This window comes from Danio aesculapii, chromosome 6 (genome assembly GCF_903798145.1).
Source record: "Danio aesculapii chromosome 6, fDanAes4.1, whole genome shotgun sequence".
Taxonomy (NCBI): domain Eukaryota; kingdom Metazoa; phylum Chordata; class Actinopteri; order Cypriniformes; family Danionidae; genus Danio; species Danio aesculapii.
The window spans coordinates 25,057,816-25,079,063 of NC_079440.1; the positions used below are offsets into that span (position 1 = coordinate 25,057,816).

General features: G+C 40.8%; 1 protein-coding gene across 6 annotated transcripts in view; it reads left to right on the forward strand.

Moving 5' to 3' along the window:
- Nucleotides 1-7,972, forward strand: part of sec16b (SEC16 homolog B, endoplasmic reticulum export factor) — a 31,094-nt gene extending 23,122 nt beyond the window's left edge. For 4 of the 6 annotated variants that reach the window (XM_056459819.1, XM_056459821.1, XM_056459823.1 and 1 more), the window contains exon 25: nucleotides 7,731-7,972. In XM_056459819.1, coding sequence (XP_056315794.1) covers nucleotides 7,731-7,763 — 33 coding nt within the window. In that variant the 3' untranslated portion in view covers nucleotides 7,764-7,972. Of the gene's footprint in view, nucleotides 1-35; nucleotides 651-7,730 lie in introns of those variants that run through there. The other 2 variants (XM_056459822.1, XM_056459824.1) reach the window with 1 other exon arrangement.
- Nucleotides 7,973-21,248: the final 13,276 nt, after the last annotated feature.

Consider the following 21,248-nt stretch of genomic DNA (forward strand, 5'->3'; position numbering starts at 1 on the left):
ATGTAACTTTAAGATTATTCTTTATATTTCCACAGGGTCCCTAAATGAAGTTTCCTAAAGGAAGAATAATCACCAAATGTGGAACTCAGGGATGATGAACTTTAGGTTTACTTAGAGGAGGTCAGAGGAGAGTCTGTATTTTCATATACATTCACATCTATGGTTACAGAAATACCTTGAGGACATGCAGTTCTTGACATAATGATGGCCACACTTCTTTGAGTGAAGACATTGAACAGCTGAAGCACAGCTCTCTTTGCTGACTATAGATATTTACCCCCAGGCCCTGTGGGCTGAGGAGGATACGGGAATTGGTGCTGAGCAAAGGTGCTGTGGCTTGTGGAAACATGAACTTAAAATGCTTCTGCTGGCAATGCCAGTAAATGGTGTGACATACAACACTTTGACAACCTGTCCTACTTCCCTATATGCACAAATTATAGTGACTTTTTAAATTCAAATTCAAATATTTGGCACAGAAAGTCAGAGAGCAATCAAAACTTGCAAAATTTTGCCATTTTAAAATGTACAGGTGGTCTTTTTGGACCACAGCCTTGGAAGGGATATAGATTTCATTATCTCTACCCAAAAATTGTACACAAAATAATTGTAAAAAGTTTCTAATAAAAATCGGTTGTATTCATACACGTCAGAGTATTTGATTAATGACTAAAATACAATCAGTCATCAAAATCACAACTAAAAATATGGAAACATGAGCCCAACAACACGTGTTGAAAAGTAGGACAGTGGAATTTGACAAGATGAATGCCATCTTCTTTTACCATGAGTGTGCAGACTGAGCAGCAGATGTTAACAGAAGCGTGGCACTCTGAGTATTAGGTTTAATGTTCTCAAGTACAATTCAAGATTTAATCTCTGAAACAACAATCTTCCATGTTTCAAACATCACATTTCAAACAAAGACATGAATCCTGAATAAGACTACATTTTGACATTCTTCTTCACTGCAACACTAACAACATAGTGTTCTCGTGTCGGTTATTTTAGCTGCATGAAATGTAACAGAATTATAATTAGTTTGCTCCATTATATAACATGTACAAACAGCACCATCCCTTAAGTCTCAAGATACAAATGCACATATTCACCTGTTGCATGCATTCAATGTCAGAGAAAATTAAAGGTAATAACATATGACGAATAACAACAAATTTTCTTCAATGAAATATGTAACACTGTGTAAATCATACTGTACTGCTAAAAGAAATCACAATATTTCTGATATGTTCTGCCTTCTCCAACAAGCCTTGGTCGACATTGTCCCTTTAACATTTTACATAGGGTCACCAACATGTTAACAATGTTTCGGATTTTGTTTTTCTTCTTCTTTTGTTCACAATATACACAGATTTATTCAAAATCAAAGTGGTCCCCACAAGTTTCGGCAGTTTACACCACAACGAAAACACAAAAATAAATGCCAAGGTTCTAAAAATGCTAGGGTCCTAACTAAACTAAATGTAACTAAATTAAATTAAATGTAATTTTTATGTTAAGAAAAAAGAAAGAAAGAAAGATTGAAAATGAAAGGAAAGAATGAAGGAAAGAATGAAAGAACGAATGAAAGGAAAGAAAGAAAGAAAGAAAAGAAGAAAGAAAGAAAAGAAGAAAGAAAGAAAGAAAGAAAGAAAGAAAGAAAGAAAGAAAGAAAGAAAGAAAGAAAAAGAAAAAAAGAAGAAAATGAAAGGAAAGAAAGAAAGAAAAGAAAGAAAAAGAGAGAAAGAAAGAATGAAAGAAAGAAAAGAAAATAAAAGAAAGAAAATGAAAAGAAAGAAAAGAAAAAGAAAGAAAGAAAGAAAGAAAGAGAAAGAAAAAGAAAGCAAGCTGCGGTCCTAACAAATGGCTTTGAACACCTAGCTGAATGTTTCTATGTTGTTAAGGCTTAATTGTGAAAGAAAGAGAATAACCTAGGCTTACTTACTCTCCTCCAGTTACCTAAGTGCAAAATGGGTTTTAGGCAGTGCAAGTCTCAGTGTCTGCATGGCTCTGCATGTGTTCTGTGAGAAGGAATTCCTGGTGGAAAGATTTACTGCACTGTCCACATACGAAGATCATGCCTTCAGTATGCTTCTTCTGATGCTTCTTGAGTGCCGTAATGTGGCTGAATGACAGATCACAGTCCTGGCATGGATAGGACTGCTCTGCTTTATGAATACGCTGATGTCGCACTAGTCGGGATGCCATGGCGAATGCCACTCCACATTCTGAGCACTTGTGTGGTCGGACTCCACTGTGGACTGTGAGATGCTCTGCGAGGTTGGACGACTTGGTGAAAGATTTGGAGCAAATAGTGCAGGTGTAGGGACGCACGCCGCTGTGAATCTTCCTGTGCTCTGTCATACGACTGGCCAATGCAAAAGCCTTCCCGCAATCTGGACAAATGAAGGGCCTCTCACCCAAATGCGTGCGCTCATGACGGTGAAGGGACAGCGGTTTGTTAAAGGTTTTCCCACAGTGCTTACAGAGGAACGGCTTGTTGTTGGTGTGCATGTTGCGCTCATGTTTCCGCAAGTCAGAGGAGCGAACAAAGTCCTTGCCGCATTCTTCACAGATGTACGGCTTCTCTCCGGTGTGCGTTCGGATGTGTTTGCGGAAATCAGAGGACCAAATGTAGCTTTTCTCACAAAAAGGGCACTGGTACGGCCTTTCGCCCGTGTGCAGCCGCTTGTGCTGTTGAAGAGTCCCCTGGTGCGAGTAAGCTTTCCCACACAGGTCACAAACATGTGGTTTGAGGCCTCGGTGTGTATCGATGTGGCTCAGCAGGTTGCTGGACTTTTTGAAAGCCCAGTTGCAGTAGGTGCACTTGTATGGCCGATTTTCAGTGTCTCCCTCCATTCCTCGTTTCTTCATGGTGGCGAACATTAATTGACTTTTTAAAAGCTGATTCTCTGGAGATTTGGGCCTGTCATCTATGTTTCCCTCTACATTGCATTCATCCTCCTCAGCCTCTTGCTGATCCCTTGGAATTCCTGCCAGGTCACATGCAATAGTGATGTCTACTTCCTTTTTTATTTTCACATGGGGGATGCTGGTCGGTTCTGAGTCCTTGTAGTTCAGTTGGGAACTGAGGTCAGATCCAAACTCAGCCTCTATATCTTCTTCATCCAGTTCTCTCTCTGTTCCAGAGCATTGTTCAGAATATTTTGCAGGAATATGGGATTGAGTGCTTGAAATTTGAGATCCCAACTCTTGGACTGTTATCTCTTCAACACAACTAGTTGAAGAATGAATGTTCTTTTCAATAGGTAGAACCGAGTTTATTTTATTGTTGGGGTCAGAAATCGTTTTCTCCACAGGCAGATAATGCCTCTTCCTGATGAGAATCTTTCTAATACTTCGTTTTGATATGTAGGCATTATCTGTAAAAGCTTCTGTATTCCACAGGTCATTCATTTTGGCCATGTTTGATGATTGCAAAATAGTGCATTGATCTTTATTATCAGATGTCTGTGGAATCTTGCCTGAAAAAAGAATGAAACCAGCTTAGTTGACGGATTTATATACAAAATCTAAACAACACACACTTGATCTCAATTTTAGAAAGTAGGTGAAATGTATAGACTAATAATTGTAACATCAGCCATCAAAATGTAATCATTTAAATATGATAAAGAAATATAATATAATATAATATAATATAATATAATATAATATAATATAATATAATATACAATTCTCTACAGATACAAGCAATTCTAAGAGGCTCCTGTTTGCCTTACATTAAGCTGCTTAGCTATAAAGATGTCCAATATAAATTATGCCATGGGAGACCGTCCAGTGGACTTTGTTGATTTTAGACACAGGCTCTTGAGCCAGCAAAGAACAAGACTTTATTCTTAGCTGTCAGATCACACAGAGTGTGCACCCAAAAAATGTTGAACCATCTCATACATGCAAACAGTCTCTTACCTTGGCAGCACCAAGAACACCAATGATGATTTCAAAGACCGCAATTAATCCACTTCCTCTTCATGGTGGATTTTACACAGACGTTTAAGATACCATAGGAGGAGCCAGAAGGCAGTTATACTTACGTCCCACTGGGGGTGTGTGACAGTCTCCTTGCAGTGGTCAGCGGTTTAGCAAAACCATTTGCTGCTAGGAAAGATCCACTGATTGACCCCTTCACCCATTCCAGGCACAAGAGACATGGGCTATTTTCCCGGGGGACGCCTCACATACATACTTGGGTGCAATTACACCCCACCAGGATCATGTTCACACAGTGTAATACAGTGTATTGATGTATGTTTTCTTTTCGCCTCTATGCTAGTTTAATAGGCTGTTGCAATCACTTTATATTTCATCAGCCTATATTTTACAAGTACAAGCAGTAGACCTCATAGTGTCGATGCATTTTCACTTTAGCATATGAAAACACTTGTTTAACCATATTTTCTCATCATTATAAGGGTTCTTATCTGTTTTTATCTGACCAAAGAGATCAGTCCGTCTTCTACATACTTTTGTTAATTTCATTAGCGTCTAAATATGTCTACTAATTCACTTATTGAGTGAGAGAATTAGGAACAGGAATAACCTGCTGATACCAGACATAACTTACAACCTGATCCCCGTCGCATATAGATACAAAAAGTGTCAAGAGGAAATATGAGAGGAAGAGAACATGCTGTAGATCAGCTAGAAGACACCTGTTTGCTTCTGAAGGTTCACTGTGACCAGCAAAAGCCTGATAGCAGGGGAATCCTGACACTGAGGCCCTGCTGTTTTATTCAACAACACTTGGTGGAGTATTCTTTGGGGTCAAATTTAAAGAATGGGCGTCAGCCAAATTGATGGCATATGTGTGTGCGTGCTTGTGTGTGTATTGTGGGGACCAAAATCTGCACAAGTTTTGTAATATTAGTCATTTTTGACATTGTGTGAAAATTTTTTTGATCCCCATGATGAAAACAGCTCAAAAATAATACAGAAGGAAAATGTAAAAAATGTAGAATGGTTTGTGAGAGTTGGATTTAGGGGTATGTTTGGGGTAAGATAACAGAATACACTGTCTACAGTATAAAAATCATTACCTCTAAGAGAAGTCCCTATAAAACATGACAAGGCGAGTACTACTAATTGTTCTACTAGTTGGCCAAGTTAATGAGAGTCTTTATTAATTCATCATTAGGTTGTTTGATTATATATACTATAATAATAAGGTATATATTGCAGTATGTTGAAGTGTATTTATTTATTTAATTAATTAATTACACAGAGAGGCTGGGATTAGTATTGTGTTAATTTCCAATTTATAACTCTGAATCTTATATAGATTATTTTAAGGGATGTAAGCAAAAACAATGGTGCCAACGTATTTCCTGTTTTACATTTTTAATTTCCATAGCTTCCAAAAATCCAAAAAGAGCCACAAATTGGTAAATAATGTTATGATAACTGTTTTATCATTAAATTTTGATTGAATTGCCTCTTGTTACAGTTATGAAATAGTTTGATAACAACCAGGAACTGTTCATGGGACAATGACATTACCACATTGAAATGATCTATAAGCTAGCAAATATCCTGGATAAAAGGATTTCTGTCCAGAAAAACTGTCCAACACATTAATATTGGCCAGACAGCAACTGATTTTACAATGACATAAAACACTTTTGAATGCACTTGTTGTACAGTCGTTATCGCATTAATATAATACTTGAACTACTTGCTTACTTGCTTTTTCAGCAGCCCATTAAAAGATCCTGAGGCCTCAACAACAGCTGCAATGTTGTCACCCATGCTGAGTCGAGCGGATGTGCAAGGTTGAAATAGTTGTTCTTTATCAGTAAGAGATGATGGCTGATCGAAAGTATGTCATGTGCTTGCAGATCCACAACCCCCATAATATTAATAATTAAAAACAAACAATTAGTGCAAGTGCAGTTTCAGCCTTTTTGCATTTGACTCTTATTAAAGGCACATTAAAATGTCATTCTATTTTAAATTGAAGAAATGGCAATATGCCAGCCTTGCACATTTTCATTACATAAATTTGTGTTCGTTATTATTTTAGAGAGCACAAAGAGCAACAAATGTCACTTGCAAGAAGAAAATGAATTAAAAAATAAAATAAAATGACCAGGATGGATCAGATGACCTTCCACACAACTTCGAAAAACCTGTGTTCAGAATGACATTTAGAAAGACTCTTGAAAAGAAGCTTAGTGTTAAATGAGCAGACATTTTGTGGACTTGTGATCCCTGTCTCGTATTTCTCCGTCATGTGTCTGGACTTTTATTTTGAAATGTATTTTGTCTCTCTTTTGTGCCCTGTTTCTGTTTGTCTTGTTCTCTTTGCTAACATCTTTGTTTCCATAATCATCCTCGTTAATTTTTATAGCCACTCATTTGACCACAGTTCCCTCCTTTTAAGTCATTATAGCAACTCATTAGCCTGTTTGTTCCTGGTGTTTTTCCCTCATGTTCTTTGTCTGGTGTGGTTTTGATGGGGATAGTTCAACCAAAAATGAAAATTCTGTCAATAATTTCTCACTGATGTGTCATTTCAAACCCTAGATACCTGTGTTTGTCTCATACGCTTATTTCACACGGCCGCCATTTTAAAACATGAAAGCGAGGCTGCGGTGGGAAGAAAACGGGGGTATAGGATCACCACTGTAACAACATGCTGTGGACTATAAATCTCCTGCTGTTGCCATGATTTCAAAATGTAAACATCAGGTCTAAACATCACTTTAATATCATTCGGTTCAGTTTAATTTAAACAATTAAAAGGATATTAGGCATCAAACAACATTACAATCTCTTTCAGAGTAATACGTCCAACTGTCCTCCTATAGGCTTAAGTTCATGGCAGCAGGTAACCACCATGGAGACGCTTCTCTGCTTCAGCCTATGTAACCCGGTGAGCGCACCCTCGTGTTGTCTGTAATAGTGTTGTCCTGGTACTGAAGTATTAAAATGCTCAATTCCCGCTAACATTTAAGCACAGCTGAGCGCGCTCATAAACACAGCTGATTAGCCATAGTATTCACCAGTGCTCAACAGAAATGACTGTGATTGGCCATGAAGGTCATCAGCTCACTGCTCTTCACCGAGTGCAAACACTGATACACGGACATTGGAGCGTTTAAAGCCGTGAAGATAAGTCGATTCATCAAGTGGATTGCTCGTCTGTGTATGTGCTCGGTAAAAATAGGTGAAGTGCGGTGAACTGATGACCTTCACGGCCAATCACAGTCATTTCTGTTAAGCACGTGAACACAATGGCAAATCAGCGCTGTTTAAGAATGCCATCAACAGTGCCTTAAATGTTAACGGGGAATGGATGTTTTTTTTATTATTTCAGTACTGAAATTCAGTATCGTGACACGTCTAATATAGTGAAAGAATCAGTTCATTAACTTGAGTTTGATGAATGGCATCAAAAATGTGTGTTTGGGAAAGAAAACATTAGCTAACTAATGCCATTTCCCTTAACTTAGCTGAAAATGAGGTCCAATATCCCTTTTTATTTTCACTATTCATTCAGAACGGACCTTTGAGTCACTCGGAAGGCGGTGAAAGTATAAATTTGTGTCGATTTCTCTGATAAGATATACAGCCAGGCACACAACATTCCTGTGTGACTTAGGCGATACTTCCGGGTTTCTTCCCACCGCAGCGTCGATTTTGCTGTAAAAAATGGCAGCCGCATGAAATCAGTCCATAGACTGTAAACGATATGGTGTCACCCATAGGTTTCTGAAGAACCCAAAAGAAGCTACCAGTAGGCGTGGCCAACCATCCCCATTTTGTTCGAGCGTCATCGCACCAACCGGGGGATACCAAACAAGGGCAAAGAGGTGGAGCATGAGCGGAGCTATAGACGCCTGCTATCATTTTGGATAGACAGGCTTTTCGTTGAGAGAAACGCTTAAAACTTTATTACCTGCGACTCGTTTGTGTTCTGACCACATGTGCTTGGTTGTGTACTATATCAATAAAGTGTTTAGTCTTTTAAAAACAGTGTTGTAATACAATGAGCCACTAAATATTGTTCCTATGACATTTTTCTGCAGGAAGAAAACGCAAATTACTTGATTGTAATAATTAATTGTTGGAAATAATTCCTAAAGGCAATGGATTGTGTAAAACCACATAAAACAAAAAAATATATGATGGGAATGCCGAGCTCAGCGGCTGATCAGCTGGAATCAGCTGAAGTGAAGTGACGGCGACCAGCGAGACCTAGCTGTCACTCAAGTGGCCTTGCCCTTAATTATGCATACTACATGTATAATAAAACCTAATATAAAGGAAATAGATGAGTTCTAAAAAAATTCACCCCCCTCACAGTTGTCATGAAGGGTAATATTAGCTATATGAACTATATGCTATATGAAAATTGTTTTTTGTACCAGGCTGTAAACATCTTTTTTTTCTGCTGTAAATTTGGCCATTTTAAAGAGCCCATATTATACACTAAAAAGTGTTGCATGCAAAACTGTTGCAAACAATTTATTTGTGTTGAATTTAAACAAAAAAATTTAATTGAGCAATGTTCAACTTAATTTGTTTGTTTAAATTCAGCCCAAATAAATTGTTTACAACCACTTAACGTAAAAAAATTTAGTAAATCCAAGGAATCATCTTTGAATATTTTTTTTTCAGTATACATTAAAAGGGGTCATATTTCGGTTATATATGTCTCCAACAACATTCTGATATGCATGCAAGGTCAAAAAACACTTTCATGGTCTTATAATATGAATTTATTTTTTATCAAATTATCCCAGCGACTCCCTTATGAATCGTTCAGCGATTCATTTGTTCCCAAACCCCTCCTTAGCGCGAAGCTAATCTGCACTGATTGGACCTATGACAGCCTGTTGTGATTGGTCGACTATGTTCAGCGTGAGACAAATGCCCAGCATGGTTTGTCAAGCCCCCGGGTCCCCAACATTGGTATAGGATCTGATCGCAGCGGACGCCTGAAACACACTTCATAGTAAACTTATTCAACAGTGTTATTCTGACACCTTACCACCAAAAGCAGTGTGGTTAAACACCAGCATATTGCTCCATTATTAACTATGACACACATTCAGTATTAATCCACACAGCAGCAAAAGCTGAACTATTCTGAACCTTGACCGTCGTAAGTGTGTAGGAACAGCTGACGGCAGTGGAACACAAGCTCACAAATGCATTTAAATCCATAAACAAGCCGGCACGCGTCGCGTTTCAATGTGGCATTACACGATATGAGAATATAAAGAGTTAACCTGATACAGTACAAGCAGTAACAAGCAACAAAACACAATTAAATACATCATTTGCAAGCTAGAGAAAACAAGGAGACAGCCTTTTACTTACACTTATGAAATGTGTCGTGGGCCAGGTCTGATTTCATTAATTATGTTTCATTTTGGAGCTTTTCTCCTTTCTCAGCTGTAACATAGATCATTTCTATTTGCAATCATTGTTGTAGCACCCGTTGTGTGAAGTGTTATATGTTCTCAGGGCTTACCTTGGGCTTTGCCCAAAGATCACATCCCCAACCCCAATTTTGCACGCACCCCTGGTGTATTGTCTGTCCATTCGTCTCACAAGTTTCATACATCAGTAGTCTTTTCTGATCCATCCTTTAACAAACGAATGAATCGCCCATTGTAACCGTGTAGATTGCTGAATCACTTTTTTTCCCCTCACACTTCCAATAATATCCAGGTAAGCATAGCGTCTTCATGACTCATGATGACTTCAGGATCTGTTTGTCTTTGCTGCTGTGTTAGTGGGCCGCAGGTTTAAATTTTCCCGGGTTTGCGCGAGCAACAATTGGGCGGGGCTTATGTTTCGTGGGCTCATAAGAAATTTGCTCTATTATGGAGTCAGGACTAGCGGAATTTAGATGACTTGCAGTTTCAGTTACTTCCTATTTACTTTACGAGGGAGAGCGGGAGGTTGCCACTTGGTTTGTGTTCAGAATACAAATTAAGATATTTTGAATAAAATCGGGTGACATGGTGGCTCAGTGGTTAGCACTGTCACCTCACAGCAAAAAGGTTGCTGGTTCAAGTCCCGGCTGGGTTAGTTGGCATTTCTGTGTGGAGTTTGCATGTTCTCTCCATGTTCGAGTTGGTTTCCTCCATGTGCTCCGGTTTCCGCCCCAGTCCAAAGACATTCGGCACAGGTGAATTGAATAAACTAAACTGGCCGTAGTGTATGTGTGTGAAAGAGTGTGTATGGATGTTTCCCAGTACTGGGTTGCAGCTGAAAGGGCATCCGTTGTGTAAACATATGCTGGATAAGTTGGCGGTTCATTCTGCTGTGGTGATCCCTGATGAATAAAGGGACTAAGCTAAAGGAAAATGAATGAATGAATGAAATCGTCAATAAAAAGTTCATCTGTCTTCATTCATTGTCTTTTCAGCTTAGTCCCTTTATTAATCTGGGGTCACCACAGCCTTTTTTAGAAAGGACAGTATTGAAACAGGAAGCGAAGTTGGAGAGAGAGAGAGAGAGAGGGGTAGAGTAGGGAAATGTCCTCAAGCTGAGATTCGAACTCAGGATGCCCTGATGTGCTACTGCACCATATGTCAGCGTGCTAACCACTAGGCTATAGGCTATTATCTTTATAACAATCAAATATATAAAAAATTAATACATTAATACCATAACTGAACATTGAGGATGATCTCTTACTGGCGTCTCCAAATCTGAACCAAGAATATACTTGTGCTGAAAACAGTGCCCACCAGTCCCATTAGATGAGGTTAATATTAAATTAAACAAATTTATAAATGAATATATAAATTATAGCCTATGGTTATTAGACTGTTGCACTTTTTTGTTTAGTCAATATGCTCGTGTTTATATAGGCCTATTGTTGTGCGTGCAACATTTGTATACCTGTGTACACCTCTGAGGAATGTGGGAGTCTCGAGTTACTGGTATTATTATTTTGAGGGTCACAGGCTGAAAAGTTTGGGAACCCCTGTTATAAACAATATAATTCTAATCCAGTGATAGGGAATGCAAACAATCGATCAGTTTGAAAACTGAAACTGGAAAGTTCTGCACATGTGTGATGATATAGAAATTACATAACATATGACATAGAACAAACTGCTAATGAACATAATCATCATCATCATGGTCCTGGTCTTGATTTCTCAGTATGTAGTGTTTTGTGTTGCCCAATTGTTTTTGCTCAATTCTGGGCTGTCTTTCTGCCACACCCTGATTTTTTTCCTTTAGTTACACCTATTAGTTGCATTAGTCAGCCATTGGCTGTATCCAAAATCGCCCCTATTCCCTTAAATAGAGCACTATTTGAAGTATTTGTATTGGTGTCGGAGTCGATGTTCTAACATGCACTCAATCAATCTCACATTCCACCACAATAACAGATTTTTAGCCTATGTAGATTCCACAGTTAGAAGGTACAAACCCTTGTCACTGGGGCAGTACCTTTTTATGGGACAGAATTGTACCTTGAGACAAAGAAACAAATTTGTACCATTGCAGTTTGTACCTTTAAGGACATGATTTGTACCATGGGAAACCAAAATCTGGTTTTTAAAACCTGCGGATACAATATTGTACCTTCATCAAGGGTACAAATCTGATCCATGAAGGTACCACTACAGTGACACTTTGTTGCTTAACAGTGTCAAAAATGCTTACCAAACATTTATTTAAAATGCCTTAAATGGTTAGTTTACAATACATATAGTTTTATGTTTTGTATTATTGTATTATAGAACTTAATAATGAATGTTTATGCTTTTCTTTAAACATTTGCTTTTAAATGTTGATTCATGCTTTAACATAGAAAAAAATATTCATAAAATCCCTTTGTCATGGATTGGCCAGGCTCTTCCACCAGCATCACTCAACGATCACCGTCACCTGAGTATTAACCACACACAGCTGCACCCAATCACTCAGACTCACTACATAAGCACACACCTCACTTCAGTCAGTGTCCGGTCTCGTTCCTACGAAGCGGACTCTGAGTGAACACCTCCTGGTAATCACTCACCCTCGATATCAGCAAACTATACTTACCTTCTCTCTGTTTCTCCTAGTCTGTCCAGTGTTCCCGGTATCCTGTCTGCCTTGTGTCTATCGTCAGTCTGTCTTCCCCGCAAGCCCTCTGGTGTGTGCATTCGGTCTCCTTCAGTGTCTGTCAGCCAACCTGCCACCAAGGACCATCAGATTAACCAAACTCCAGTCACTTCTCATCAGTTCTCCTTGTGTGCTCCACTGTTGTAAATAAACACCGTAAATAATCTAATCACCTTGTTTGTCCGTCTGCTTCCCGTAACAGAAGACCGGACCTCTACAATCAACAGCATGAGCACTCACGATCCCATTCAGGAGTTGGTGGACTCGCTAAAGAGAGTTTTATTGCCATCTACTCCACTTCCCGAAGCACCACCAGCACCGAGCACTTCTTCACCGTCCACCCACTCATCCAGTCCCATGGCTCGACCAGCGCCCTACTCTGGCGGGGCGGAGGAGTGCAATGGATTCCTTCTGCAATGTTCTCTGATATTCACCATGCAACCTGAATTATATCCCACAGATCGGTCCAAAATCGCGTTCATCATCTCCCTTCTCTCTGGGTCGGCTCTTCGGTGGGCAGAAACCATCTGGCAACAGTCTGGGCCGGTAACCAGCTCCATTCAAGCATTCATCACATATTTTAAGGAGGTTTTTGGTCGCGCCGATACAGAAGTAGCAGCTGGAGAACAGTTATACCATCTCAAACAGGGAGCCATGTCCACTCAGGATTATGCGCTCCGCTTCCGTACTCTGGCTGCTGCTAGCGGATGGAATGAGCGATCTCTCCTCACTACTTACCGGCTCGGATTGGAGCCCAGCCTCAGACTACAGCTAGCAGCCCTCGACGATACCATGGGGTTGGAGAAATTCATTCAACAATCTCTCCGCTGTTCAGATCGTCTGAGGGTCTATCAGCATGATCTTCCACCTGTACCCCAAGCACTCCTCCGTTCGCCAGAGCCAGCAGTCCCTCCAGAACCTGAACCAATGATCGTGGAATCTGGTAGACTCACTATCACGGAGCGACAGAGGAGGCTGACCCGGGGTCTATGTATGTACTGTGGTGCCGACGGACATGTCAGGCTGGACTGTCCCATTCGTCCAGCACGTCCCTTGGTGAGTGTGTTCAGTTCTCCCATTGAAAAAATGCATCCTCTCACCACCAATGTCCAGTTAACTACCCCTTCTGTATCTGTTTCAGTCACGGCCCTCATCGACTCCGGGTCAGCTGGAAACTTCATCTCGTACGCCCTCTGTCGCCACCTACAACTTAACACCGAAGCCTCGACGTACGTCTACCAGATCCAACCCATAACCAACGCTATCCATTCCCAGGCACGTATCCATCGCAAATGTGAACCTATCAATCTCCAAGTGGGATTACTCCACAAGGAGGAGATCCAATTTCTGGTTCTGGAGGGTGCATCGATGGACATCATTCTAGGGCGCCCGTGGCTGGTGAAGCACGATCCCATCCTCTCTTGGGGCACAGGAGAAATAAAGAGATGGGGTGAAGACTGCAAAACCAGATGTTTTCCCGACCTACCTGTTCAACGTCAGAGACCCCTTACCATCTATGTCACGTCTGTCGAAAGTCCAGTCGCTAAACGATCCATTCAAATCCCGAAGATCTACTCCGCATATGAAGACGTTTTTTGCCCCAAGAGAGCTTCCCAGCTACCTCCGCATCGGCCATGGGACTGCGCAATAGACCTGCTTCCAGATGCTCCTATGCCCAAAGGTAGGATCTACCCGTTGTCCCTTCCGGAAACTAAGGCCATGGAGGAGTATATTCAGGAGGCACTGAGTCAGGGGTATATCCGCCAGTCCACGTCACCCGCTGCCTCAAGTTTCTTTTTTGTGGCCAAGAAGGATGGAGGGCTGCGTCCCTGCATCGATTATCGAGTTCTGAATCAAGGTACCGTTAAATTCCGGTATCCCCTTCCTCTCGTCCCTGCGGCCCTGGAACAACTCCGATCAGCCAAGGTATTCACAAAGTTGGACCTCCGTAGCGCGTACAATCTGGTTAGAATACGCGAGGGGGACGAGTGGAAGACGGCGTTTGTGACCCCTACAGGGCACTACGAATACCTGGTCATGCCCTATGGTCTGGTCAACGCCCCCTCCGTATTCCAGAACTTCATTCACGAAGTCCTCCGGGAGTTCCTCCATATCTCCGTCATAGTCTATATTGATGACATCCTGATTTACTCCCGGAGTGAGGCCGAACACCGCCACCACGTTGCGGAGGTCCTACAAACCCTCAGAGAACATCAGTTGTACCTCAAGGCTGAAAAATGCTCCTTCCACCTACCATCTGTTCAGTTCTTGGGGTACATCATTGATCAGAAAGGGGTTCGCATGGACGAGGGGAAGGTCACCGCCGTTGTCTCCTGGCCAGAACCAACAACTGTTAAAGAACTCCAACGATTTCTAGGGTTTGCCAATTTCTATCGACGTTTTATCCACAATTACAGTCTCATCACCGCTCCGCTGACCAACCTACTCAGAAACCAACCCAAGAAACTCTCCTGGCCTCCCGAAGCCGCCGCAGCTTTCCAAACCCTCAAGCAATCCTTCACTCAAGCTCCACTCCTGACTCACCCAGATCCTGAACAACCGTTCGTGGTCGAGGTAGATGCATCGACCACTGGAGTGGGAGCCGTCCTATCACAACATCATGGCACACCAGCATTACTCCATCCATGCGCCTATTTCTCAAGGAAGCTCAGCCCGGCGGAAAGAAACTATGACATCGGAAATCGAGAGCTACTGGCTATCAAGCTTGCCCTGGAAGAATGGCGACACTGGCTGGAGGGAGCCAGACATCCTTTCCAGGTGATTACAGACCACAAAAATCTCCAGTACCTCAAAGAAGCCAAGAGACTCTGTCCTCGTCAGGCCCGATGGTCCCTGTTCTTCTCCCGATTCCAATTCTCAATATCTTACCGACCGGGGCCAAAGAACATCCGAGCCGACGCACTTTCCCGAATTTATGATCAGCCGGAAATCATGGAGACCCCAGCCAGAATCCTCCCAGAGCAGATCACAGTCTGTCCCATCACCTGGTCCGCTCCTACAGTCGTCGCCACTCCCGAATCCAGGACTCCGCCGGGCTGTCCCCCCAATCGTCGCTTCATTCCTGAAAACCAACGGGTAGATCTGATTCATTCCACCCATACATCCTTGGGCACAGGGCATCCCGGGGCCAACAACACCCTCTCGCTGCTATCCCAACGCTTTTGGTGGCCGAACATGGCGAGGGATGTGAGGAGATATGTTCAAGGCTGTAGAGAGTGCGCTATATCGAAGAGTCCTCGCCATCTACCTGCAGGTAAACTCCATCCCTTGCCCATCCCGAACCGCCCCTGGTCACACCTAGGAGTTGACTTCATGACAGATCTCCCATCATCTGAAGGTAATACCTGCATTTTAGTCATTGTCGATCGATTTTCCAAATTCTGCCGTCTGATTCCTTTGAAGGGTCTGCCCACAGCCCTAGAAACCGCCGAAAACCTATTCAACCATGTCTTTCGATGCTTTGGAGTACCTGAAGATATAGTCTCGGACCGAGGACCCCAGTTCATCTCCAGACTTTGGAAAGCCTTCTTCAGACTCCTGGGTGTGACCGTCAGCCTCTCGTCTGGCTACCATCCACAAACCAACGGCCAGACAGAGAGGAAGATCCAAGAAGTGGGGCGGTTCCTCAGAACATTCTGTCACGGTCATCAAAACTCCTGGAGCCAGTTTCTGGGCTGGGCGGAATACGCCCAGAATTCCCTGCGGCAACCTACCACCGGACTTGCGCCATTCCAGTGCATTCTGGGCTTCCAACCTCCACTCTTTCCCTGGGATGGCGAACCTTCTGATGTCCCCGCAGTGGATTACTGGTTCCGGGAGAGCGAGAGGGTCTGGGACGACGCTCATCACCACCTACAGAGGGCAGTTCGCAGAGCCAAGGAGGTCTCCGACAAGAGGAGAATTCCAGGTCCTATCTATGCGCCGGGGCAGAAGGTTTGGCTCTCCACCAGAGACATCCGCTTGCGACTGCCCTCCCGAAAACTTAGTCCCAGATTTGTTGGTCCCTTCACCATCCTGGAACAGGTCAACCCAGTCACTTACAAATTACAGTTACCACCACAATACAGAATCCACCCCACATTCCACGTGTCACTCCTCAAACCCTTTCACGATCCTCTGATCCCCTCCACAGAGCCTGGCCATGAAGAGGAACCTCCTCCCCCACTGATGTCGGAAGTCGGATCCATCTATAAGATCAAGGACATTCTACGGTCCCGACGTCGTGGTGGTCATCTGGAATATCTTGTCGACTGGGAGGGATACGGTCCGGAGGAGAGGTCTTGGGTCCCCAGATCAGATATATTAGATCCCGCACTTATGGAGGAGTTCCACTCCAATCACCCCGAGTTTCCAGCACCTCGTGGACGTGGTAGACCACCACGGCGTCGGAGGTATAGGCCCTCAGGAGCGGGCCCTGGGGAGGGGGGTAATGTCACGGATTGGCCAGGCTCTTCCACCAGCATCACTCAACGATCACCGTCACCTGAGTATTAACCACACACAGCTGCACCCAATCACTCAGACTCACTACATAAGCACACACCTCACTTCAGTCAGTGTCCGGTCTCGTTCCTACGAAGCGGACTCTGAGTGAACACCTCCTGGTAATCACTCACCCTCGATATCAGCAAACTATACTTACCTTCTCTCTGTTTCTCCTAGTCTGTCCAGTGTTCCCGGTATCCTGTCTGCCTTGTGTCTATCGTCAGTCTGTCTTCCCCGCAAGCCCTCTGGTGTGTGCATTCGGTCTCCTTCAGTGTCTGTCAGCCAACCTGCCACCAAGGACCATCAGATTAACTAAACTCCAGTCACTTCTCATCAGTTCTCCTTGTGTGCTCCACTGTTGTAAATAAACACCGTAAATAATCTAATCACCTTGTTTGTCCGTCTGCTTCCCGTAACACACTTTTTTTTTTGTAATAACGAAGTTGTTCAACACGTTTGTACCTTTTATATGAGAACAATTGTGTACCTTCATTTCAGTTGTACCATAAAAGACTCAGAACAGTATCAGAAGAGGTCTTTTCTGTACCATTTAAGGTACAACTTTTACAAAGGTACAAAACTGTTACTCAAGAAACATAATTTGTACCACCATGTATCTTTTTTCTCAGTGTGTACAGTGAAATTCTGTCAGAGTAAGTTTCTAAAATTATTATTATTATTATTATTATTATTACTCCCCTGAAGATTCCTCAGGTAATGACCACATTTACATATGAATTATGCTAATAATAGCCAAAAGAGTAGCCAGCTAGCAGCCTCTTGACTAAAGGAGGGTTAGAAAAATCTGGGATTTATAGTGTAAATTGTTAAATTAACATTTATATATTTGACCAAAATGTTTTACTAACAGACAGCTCACTATATGATAACTATCACTGGGTCTAATCCAGACATTAAAAAACTAATCCATATGATGTATTTATCAACCAGCAAAGCAAAATAGCATGCCTTCCAATACACTCAATCCTCGAAACTTACTAGCTAGTTTTCATTCACTGTTTTAATCAGACTATATTAGGACTAATGTAGGCAATACTCTGTTGCTGTAGTATATGCTGCATGGCTAATCTGCTCAGGGGGAGGTTATGTTCAGGATTAGAGATGGCAAACTGAAATTTGACCAATCAATTGTGAGCAAAGTAGCACATCTCTGCCACAATACAGACACTCTTACAGTTTCTCCTGCTCTAAATAATAGGTAACTATTTAGAAAAAAAAACTTAATGTAAAAATATATATTATAACTATTTCACATGACTTATATAATTATTAGGTCTATAATTCATTAAACATAAGACATTTTTGTTTAATATTTTATAGAGAGAGATTATTATTAAGATATACAGCTCCAATTCTTTAAAAATTAGCTTATAATATATAGATATTAGATATTTATTTATTTATTTATTACAATGGCCTATATGCACAGTTTTTCAGCTAATGATGAACTTCCGGTGAAAGGTTTATGTGTATTTTTTCAATTGTGTTTTTCCTTTTACAGCATCGATGTTGTAATTTAATTCAAATATAATCAGTTAAATAGACTTAAGCATCCATTTGGTTGTTAAAGCGTAAAAAGAGATAAAAGCTCATTTAAACGTAGGCACCATCTTTAGCAGCATGCAGGCTAGCACAAAAACTACATTGAAAATATTGGAGAAAAATAATTTTCCATATTTTAAAGACGGTGCGTGAAAAAAATGTATTTAATGCAGGGCTTCTTGTTTGGTCTGATACCCACTTTATATCATATCTCAGCCAGCCAGTGAGGATCGATGGCCTGTACTACATTTAGCCACCAGGAGGCGATATAAACGTTTTAGCTTCATGCTGCAGACGCCTGAGGAACACGGTTGTTAATAATAGGAACTAAGATGTAGCATAAGAAAGCAACCAAAGCCTCTCAAACAGGAAAAGAAATGTTTCACAGAAACACTCTCAAGTATCCACAGCTTGATGTCAAAAATTTGAATTGAATTGAATTGAGAGAGAGAGGCCGCTAGGCGGTTGCTAGGGTGTTCTGAGTGGTTGCTAGGCGGTTGGTATGGTCTTCTGAATGGTTGCTAGGCGGTTGCTAAGGCGTTGCTAGGTTTTTGCTAGTGTGTTTTGAGTGGTTGTTAAGGTGTTGCTAGGGTGTGTTAGGTGGTTGATAAGGTGTTGCTAGGCAGTTGCTAGGGTGTTCTGAGTGGTTGCTAAGGCATTGCTAGGCAGTTGCTAAAATGCTCTGATTGGCTGCTAGGTGGTTGCCAAGGTGTTTCTAGGCAGTTGTTAAGATGTTCTAGATCATTGCTAAGGTGTTGCTAGGTGGTTGCTAGGGTGTTTTGAGTGTTTGCTAGGCCGTGGCTAGGGTCTTCTGAGTGGTTGATAAGGTGTTGCTAGGCAGTTGCTATGGTGTTCTGAGTGGTTGCTAAGGCGTTGCTAGGCAGTGCTTAGGTGTTTTGAGTGGTTGCTAGGCGGTTGCTAAGGTGTTGCTAGTGTGTTCTGAGTGGCTTCTAAGGCATTGCAAGTTGGTTGCTAGGGTGTTCTAAGTCATTGCTAAGGCATTGCTATACCATTGCTAATGTGTTTTGGGTGGCTGCTGAGTGGTTGCTAGGGTGTTCTAGGTGGTTACTAAGGTGTTGCAATGTGGTTGCTAAGGTGTTCTGAGTGGTTGTATTGTTACCATACATTACCATGTTTCCAGCATAAATTAGCATGTCGTTAGCATTGAGTATGAATTAGCATGTCACTAGCATGTTTCTAGTACAAACTAGCATGCAGTTAGCATGAACTTAGCATGAATTAGCATGTTTGCTAGTATGATAAGTATATTGTTAGTATGAATTTGCATGTTTGCTAGTATGATTATAGTATGAATTAGCATGCTAGTATGATTAGTATATGGAGTAGTGTGTTGTTAGTATGAATTGGTATGTTGTTAGTATGTCTAATGTAGAGTCAAAGGCAGTTGTTTTTTTACAATGGAAGCCTATGGGACTGTTGCTAGGGTGCTGTAAGTGGTTGCTAGAGTGTGGCTAGTAAGTTAAAAGGTCATCAGTGTTTGGCAGATTGGTAGTCTGAAGTAAAATGAGCTCAACCTTGAATCTCTATGACAGTCTGTTGGAAAGTTATGATTTTCTCAAGCCAATATATATTGAATAATATGATATATTATTTATATATTTTTTTAAATATATTATGTATATATCTATATATATATATATATATATATATATATATATATATATATATATATATATATATATATATATATATATATATATGTGTGTGTGTGTGTGTGTGTGTGTGTGTGTGTGTGTGTGTGTGTGTGTATTTTTTTCCTCTACTACTACTATTACTATCTATTGTGTGTATTGTTTTTTTATTATATATGTATGTTACTTTTTATGTGAACTCTATAAATGCTTTGGCAATAAATTTGTAACATTTGTCATGCCAATAAAGCAACTTTTGAATTTGAATTGAGAGAGAAAGAGAGCAAGAGACTTTTTTTTTGGGGGGGGGGGGGTGTATTTTGTGATTCTGTGTACAGTTCTTGAAGAGCAGAAAAAGGAGAAAACATAAAAAGAAGATATATCACAGGATAAATAAATAATATATAAAGAACATTTCAAGGCGGAAGCCGTAAGAGACACTTAATCCACGATAAAAAAGATTAAAATGTTTTTTGTTGTTCCTGTAAACTAGGATAACTTAAACAATGCAATTATGCTGTTAACGGAAAATTAAGGCTTATATTAATGTTCATGCTGTTTGAATTCCTAACTTTTTCCTCAAAGAGTGGACTTTTTTGCTGTTATTCGCCTTATTTTCTATTTAATTGTGAGATGCTTTTTAGTGACATTTTAAGCAATATTTTTAGCTGGATTAGCTTGTCAAATGGTCATCATAACCCCATTTTTGATGTACCAAAAAAAAAACATTAAAGAAATATGAAAAAAGAAAAATTAATTACATCATATTTCATAAGAATTAAAATAGGAATCTGTTTTAAATTAAAAACTGTAGTATAATGTCACATGTATATGTAAATAATAAATAGACCAGTACATTTAACTTTCCTCAGTCAGAATTTGGCCCTTTGAATAATAAGAAAAAACATAATAATAATATTAATAATAATGTAGAACTTCAGGATTTTTCTAGCCTCTCTTGTAAAAAAAAAAGTATGTTTGAAAAGTCATGGATAACAATAGTCAAATTAGTATTCAAATTTATTTTAATATGGGCCACTGGTGCTTCACACCATTTTATTGCTCATTTTTTTAAAGAATAAACTCCAAGATTTGAACTAATAGTTACTTGTAAAATATTTTCTATATTTAACAACAATACAGTAGGTCAGTAGCAAAAGATGACTTCACTTACATCAGATTCTTATGTTTTCTTCCACAGCTTGGATGATGGACTCATGAAAAATGATTGTTTGCATTTGCCAAAACTGATTAGCTTAAGTCTTAAGGCTTTTTTGATGGGATATTTTCACAATTTATGATGGCATGGCAGTCAAAATAGAACAAATTACCTCATGAATGAGACAAATTTTGGAGGGGTGGGTCTCTTAAACCACCCGAATCCCCCCCCTGGAGTTTGTATTTTTCCAATAAGCCTGGACT